The sequence below is a fragment of the Rhopalosiphum padi genome, chromosome 1, assembly GCF_020882245.1.
Source record: "Rhopalosiphum padi isolate XX-2018 chromosome 1, ASM2088224v1, whole genome shotgun sequence".
Lineage (NCBI taxonomy): Eukaryota > Metazoa > Arthropoda > Insecta > Hemiptera > Aphididae > Rhopalosiphum > Rhopalosiphum padi.
Window position 1 is genome coordinate 59,167,864 of NC_083597.1, and position 7,359 is coordinate 59,175,222.

Sequence of the window (7,359 nt, forward strand, 5' to 3'; positions counted from 1 at the left end):
TTAGGATTATTATTATATATGTCTACTAGTAAATTAATTTATATGTTTTTGTAAAAACATCAAAAATTGTTTCTTGTTTTGTTCGGGCCGGGAACGGACAATAATAGGCCGTGCGCCCGGTCACCAAAATACTTCGCGCTTAATAAGTATTATACTAACACACCGACCGACCTATGTAAAATTGTGTTAATTGTATATAGCTCAACTAGAATTGGTTGGGTTCGCCGCGCAAATACTAGTGAGCTATGTAGTGTGGTGGTGTGTAAGTGTGTATATAGTATATGTGTTAGTGTGTACCTATACTTAAATCTAGGACGAATAGGTAACTTTATAATAAATAATGGTAACTCAAATCAAATCTGGTAAAAATATGATATAATAATAAAATAAACAAATTACGGCCCTTTTGGCCCAACAAGTAAAAAATGTATATAATAATAAAATAAACAAATTACGGCCCTTTTGGCCCAACAAGTAAAAAATGTATATAATAATAGGCCTAACCAAAATGCCGATTCGGCACAACCAGATATAATAATAATATATAAATAACAATAAAAAATAACTCACGACTTGTCGGTGCACTGCTGGCCAGCTGCTACCTAGACCTATATACACTAAAAAATTCACACTCAACAAAGATATTCACAAAGGTATAAAAAGACGCAAATGCTACGACGACTGCGACAATGAATATAATATATGATAATAGTATAATTTAAATATGGCAATTCGCACACCGGTATATAAAATAGATATAGTAACAAATATATGGCGATTAGCGCCCACGCAATAGTTATAAAAAAAATAGCAATTCGTGCATATTTTAAAAAGATATTGTTCACGACGGCCTAGCTCACGACGACGGACGGAGAAAGAAGAAAAAAACTGCGGCGGCCGTGTTAAACTACGCGGACCGGCGAGCCGGCGGCCGCAGATAACACGCCGATACCTGTTTTGCATAATATTATATAATTCACAAGACACAAAATATAATTAAAACAAAAATAAATATAAAAATAACGGCTGGTGCGCGCGAGTGTTTGTGTGTGTGTGTGTGTGTGTCGATCGGTTGTTCGTCCGTAACCGCTAGTATTATACACTATTATATCCTATTCTATGGCGGCAACATTCTCCCCCCGTTGAAAGTCTTGGGTTTCAACTGTTGTGTTGTTCTTGTCCGTCGGTAGCCTACATAACTTGATGACTGGACGACGCATATGCGTCCCGTTTGCTGTCCTTAGTGTGGCAACCCGAACTGTACCATCGGAGCCAGGATGTAATTCCACGACTATACCTAACTTCCACTTGGCTGGAGGCATACAGTCATCCTTTATGATTACAACATCGTCCTTTGCTAGTTGCACGCTCTTACTCGTCCACTTGCCACGAATTTGAGTTTGCGGTAAATACTCCTTTGACCACCTCTTCCAAAATGTTTGCATTAGATTTTGCACAAGCTGCCATCTTCGTAGACCCTTAGGCTCTTCTTTGGATATGTCTGGCTCATCCGGTAACAACATAGCCCCTCCAATCAAGAAATGAGATGGGGTTAATACGGCTAAGTCTGAAGGGTCGCTATTTAGGGGGGTCATCGGTCTTGAATTGAGACAAGCCTCGATTTGGCATAGTAGTGTACGCATTTCTGTGTTTGTAAGCTTATGATCGGATATAACTCTCTTCAGGTGATGCTTCATACTCTTGACGGCACTCTCCCATATACCACCAAAATGGGGCGCAGCCGGTGGATTAAAATGCCACTCAATACCTTCTTTCTCTAAGTCAACACTAGCCTTCTTCATCATTGAGACTAACTCCTTTTGAGCGCCGACAAAATTTGTTCCATTATCGCTATAAATCTTAGCACATTTTCCTCTTCTAGACATAAAACAACGCAATGTCGCTATAAAGGACTTACTCGAAAGATCGTCAACTAACTCCAAATGTATGGCCTTTGTGGAAAAGCAAACAAATACTGCAATCCAAGCCTTCTTAGCTGCCACGCGTCTCAATCCACTTCGAATATATATTGGTCCCGCAAAATCTACACCTGTAACTGTGAAAGGTCTAGTACACTGCACTCGATCTCTTGGGAGCGCTGCCATCATTGGGTGATTAAAACGCGGCTGTGCTCTCGTACATTGAACACAACGCCATACCACTGACCTTGCAGTTACTCGACCCAGCAGTGGCCAGTATAAACGCCTTACCTCAGACAACAAGAGTTGAGGTCCTCCATGAAGAAGCTCCAGATGGTATTTTTCAAATATCATACGGGTTACTTTATGAGCGGCAGGCAATACCACAGGGTGCTTATGTTTATCCGCCATGTCTGAATTGTTGAGTCTTCCACCCACCAGTATTAAACCATCGCGTAGGAAAGGATTCAAACTCCGTAACTTGCTATTTCTTGATACTTCTTGTCCTTTTTCTAGCGACAAGATCTCTTTGCTAAAGCACTCAGCTTGAACCATTCTTAGCACCGTTTTTCTCGCTTCGTTCAAGTCATGTATCCTTAAAGATTGAGGTCCATTGATCTTCTTACGCAGGAACTTTGAATAGATTGTTAGCCAAGCTATTCCTTGCAGCATTTGGTTCCATTCTGAGTAGTGTTCTAATATATCATTCACTGAGTTGTTTGCTACAAGTACTAGTTTCACTTTACGTACTTCAGGTAGCTCTTCATTCGTGTTGACTATTGGATTGAAGATCCAATCTTTCTCATTCTTTTCCAACCAGGTGGGTCCCTTCCACCACAATTTTGCCTCTAAAAGCTCCCGTGGCCCCAAACCTCTTGAAGGGATATCCGCTGGGTTTTCATGTGTTACTATATGGTTCCACTGGCTGATCTCTGTAACATCCATGATTTGAGCTATTCGATTTGCAACATATGTTTTTAGCCGGCTGCTCTGGCTATTTAACCACCCTAGTACAATAGTTGAGTCCGTCCAAAGCTTGAACTGATGAATGTTGATTTGCCATGACTCAGCAACTCGTTGGGCCAGCTCCGCTAATAATAATGCACCGTTCAACTCAAGGCGTGGGATTGTGCTGCCTTTTAGTGGGGCCACTCGAGTTTTAGCGCATAGAAGTCTGGAATACCATTCTCCATCGCTGCTCTGAGTACGAATATAGATACAGGCTCCATATGCTTCCTCCGAGGCGTCGCAAAATCCATGTATATCTATGATCTCGGTGCGCTCGGGAATAGCTTTTCTGGGAATGGACAATTCCTTTAGCTGCTCAAGCTCATCATAAAAACGAATCCATCTTTGCTGAATGTCTACCGGAAGCCGTGCATCCCAGTCTATCTTCATAGACCACAGCTGTTGTAAAAATATTTTTCCTTTCACTAAAACTGGCGACAGGAACCCAAGTGGATCGAAAATTTTGTTCAGGTCAGAGAGTATAGCTCTTTTCGATAACGCACCTTCTGATGATCTTGCTACGATGTCATATTGAAATTGGTCTGCGACTGGTTTCCACTGCAACCCGAGTGACTTGACCGTGTCATCATCTCCTATATCTAATACGAACAAAGGATCGTCAACACACTTGGACATGTTTCGCAAAACAAATTCGGAGTTGGAACACCATTTCCTTAATGGTAACTTTGCTGAGTTTAGCACTGAGCTAACCTCTATTTGCAACCGACAGCAGTCATCCTCTGTATCGGCTCCCGTCATTAGATCGTCCATGTAGAAATCTTCGGCAATCACCTTTGCAGCTTTCGGTAATTCCTTCTCAACACTTTTTGCGAGTGCTATAAGACAGTAGGTTGACAGAAATGAGGCAGGAGTTGTTCCATACGTGACTGTAGTTAGCTGGTACGACCGTAGTAATTCTTCAGGGCTGGATCTCCAAACAATTCTTTGTAGGTCCCAATCTTCCCTTGCCACCTTTATTTGGCGAAACATTTTTTCTATATCCGAAGTTAAAACGAATTGATGCTTGCGGAAGCGAACGAGGATTGAAAATAAATCTTGCTGAACAACTGGACCACACCTCAAGACATCATTAAGAGATATGCCAGATGTACTTTTGGCAGAGGCATCGAAAACCACTCGGACCTTTGTAGTTAAACTTGATGCTTTTATTACCGAATGATGTGGTAGATAGAAGGGATTCTGCGTCTGAACTGAATCGTCCATTACTTGAACCATGTGTCCCATTTCAATATATTCGTTCATAAATCGTATGTACTCGGCCTTCAGATGCTCATCATGTTGTAATCTTTTCTCAACATTCAAAAAACGTGCGGTCGCCATAGGTAATGTAGTCCCTAATTCACTGATTGCCTGTTTGGTGGGAAGCCGTACGATAAAACGTCCCTCCTCATCACGGATGGTGTGTTGCTTAAAATGTTGGAGTGTTTCTTGCTCTTCTTGACATCTCTTATTCGCTTTTGATGCTCGGCCATAGCTTGTATCTTCAATGCTGCTGAGCACCTTCCAATCTTCCTCTATTGTTTGACCCATTGAGAAAAGTGCCGGTGTATGGTGGTTAGAAAGTTCTCCTGTTACGAGCCATCCGAAGCTACTTTCATGTAATGTGACTGAACCTATATTTAGTGGTATTTTTTTTGTTCCCAAAACATCAAAGAACGAGCCACCTCCAATAAGCAGATCGATACCTTGAGGTCGATGGAAATCCGGATCAGCCAGAAGTGGAACCACAGTCCCTGGTATACCCCATCCACCTGCCGGTTCTGGACAAGACGCTAATTCTCCGACTATATTAGGCAATATATAGCAAGAAATATTAATACTAAATTCATTCGTTCTTGATTCAACCTTCAACTCGCTACATGACCTTGCTCTTAACCAATTGTCTCCAATACCACTTATTGGTAATAAAGACTTCTTACATGTTAGTTGTAATAGATTTGCATATCTTTTTGACACAAAGTTGACTTGGGAACCGCTATCCAAGATAGCTCTGCACTGGCGTCGTCCACCATTTTTATCTCGAACTATAACTAAAGCTGTCGCAAGAAATACGTGAGAGTTTACCCTGGCGATTTTTGCTGGTACAGGTGCAGACACAAGGATTGCAGACGTAGACGGTGTTTGACCTTTATCCGGTTGTTGTCCTTTGAGCTGCTCCTTCTCTTCTGTTTTTTCTTTCTTTTCAAAATGCAATAATGAATGATGATTACGGTTGCACGTTCGACACCTGTAAGTGGATCTACAAGTATTTGCCATATGTCCCGAAGATAGACAATTGAAGCATATTCCTTTTCCTTGAACAAATGAGAGGCGTGCGTTTAATGGAACTGCTTTGAAATCTTCGCAATTATATAATTTATGTAGCTTGGTACAGTAATGACAGAAAACAGTTTCGGTAGATGCTACTAAAGCTCGCCTTGCTTCAGTAGCGGAATGTTTGACACTACTTCTCTTAGCTGCTTCAACAGCCATATTAGTTTTGATATCCTTTTTGTGCCCAGCTGCTGCTTCCGATGATTCAAAGGCTACACATCGACTGGATAGAAACTCCTCCAATTGCTTAAATTTTGGTAGCTCTGTATTTCTTTGGTGTAGCTGCCATCCATGTGCAGTGTTCTTGTCAAGTCGATCTATGACAATAGTGACTAGCCAAGCATCCCAGTGTTCTACTGGTTGCTCTATTGCTCGTAATGCTGCTACATGTGCACAAACATGAGAATGTAATTCTTGCAATGAACTAGCCGATGCTTCTTCTATCCTTGGAGAATCCAAAATTGACCTGATATGTGATTGTATAATCAAGCTTTTATTATCGTAGCGTTGTTTGAGCCCTTGTAATACTGCTTCATAGTTACCATCACTAACCGGGATGGATTTCACTAAGTCTAACGCTTGGTCGCTTAGACACGATCTCAAATAATAAAACTTTTGCGCAGCTGATAGTGACTCGTCGTGGTGAACCAGTGCCTTAAAAACATCGTAGAATGATGGCCAATCTTGAATGTTGCCATTGAACTGGGGTAATGGTATAGGAGCTAGTTGCACTCGATTGCTAATTGAGGTGTTTCCAAATGACACATTCTGTCCTGTCGTACTAGTTGGTCTTTCTGCATTTATTAGCTCTTGTATACGGGATCTTATATTATAATAATCAGCCTCAAACTTTGCTCTTTCTTGTTCAGCGCCTTCTATATCATCTACTGCGATTAATTCAATTTCACATTGAATAGCATCGAACTTTCGATTTATCTGCGGCAGCTCTTCTTGTCGAAAATCGAGGAGTGAAGTTGCATGTTCGACGGGATCAAATTTGTTTACAAATGTTATTATTCGCGTTAACGATGCCTTTATGACGCCCCGTTTTCTTTTGAGGTCCGTTAGCATTTTCTGCGACGATTCGTCGAGTACCATGATTGCAATGAAGACAGATGCTAATAATTTATTAGAAAGCTAAATATATATATAATAAATAAAATTTGAATACACGCATACAACAAAATAAATATGATCTAGTATCAAAAATAATGCGATATCAAATTAAAATGCCAATTGCTATATACGATAAATTGATAATAATATTTATAATTTATAATTCGCAATAAAAGATAATAGATAAAAGAATTGAAATATTAATCACTATGCAGTTACGCAACATAAAATATACCAATTAAAAATACCACAGAAATATAAGATTTAAGAATATATGAAATATACGTAATAAAATAAGATAAGATCACGTCGAGGTCACCAAATGTTCGGGCCGGGCACGGACAATAATAGGCCGTGCGCCCGGTCACCAAAATACTTCGCGCTTAATAAGTATTATACTAACACACCGACCGACCTATGTAAAATTGTGTTAATTGTATATAGCTCAACTAGAATTGGTTGGGTTCGCCGCGCAAATACTAGTGAGCTATGTAGTGTGGTGGTGTGTAAGTGTGTATATAGTATATGTGTTAGTGTGTACCTATACTTAAATCTAGGACGAATAGGTAACTTTATAATAAATAATGGTAACTCAAATCAAATCTGGTAAAAATATGATATAATAATAAAATAAACAAATTACGGCCCTTTTGGCCCAACAAGTAAAAAATGTATATAATAATAAAATAAACAAATTACGGCCCTTTTGGCCCAACAAGTAAAAAATGTATATAATAATAGGCCTAACCAAAATGCCGATTCGGCACAACCAGATATAATAATAATATATAAATAACAATAAAAAATAACTCACGACTTGTCGGTGCACTGCTGGCCAGCTGCTACCTAGACCTATATACACTAAAAAATTCACACTCAACAAAGATATTCACAAAGGTATAAAAAGACGCAAATGCTACGACGACTGCGACAATGAATATAATATATGATAATAGTATAATTTAAATATGGCAATTCGCAC

General features: G+C 39.8%; 1 protein-coding gene across 1 annotated transcript; it reads right to left on the bottom strand.

Annotated features, from left to right (window-relative positions):
- Positions 1 to 1,112: 1,112 nt before the first annotated feature.
- Positions 1,113 to 6,359, bottom strand: LOC132926322 (uncharacterized). Its single transcript, XM_060990672.1, has one exon. It carries the CDS (start codon positions 6,357 to 6,359, stop codon positions 1,113 to 1,115), a length of 5,247 nt encoding a protein of 1,748 aa, XP_060846655.1.
- Positions 6,360 to 7,359: the final 1,000 nt, after the last annotated feature.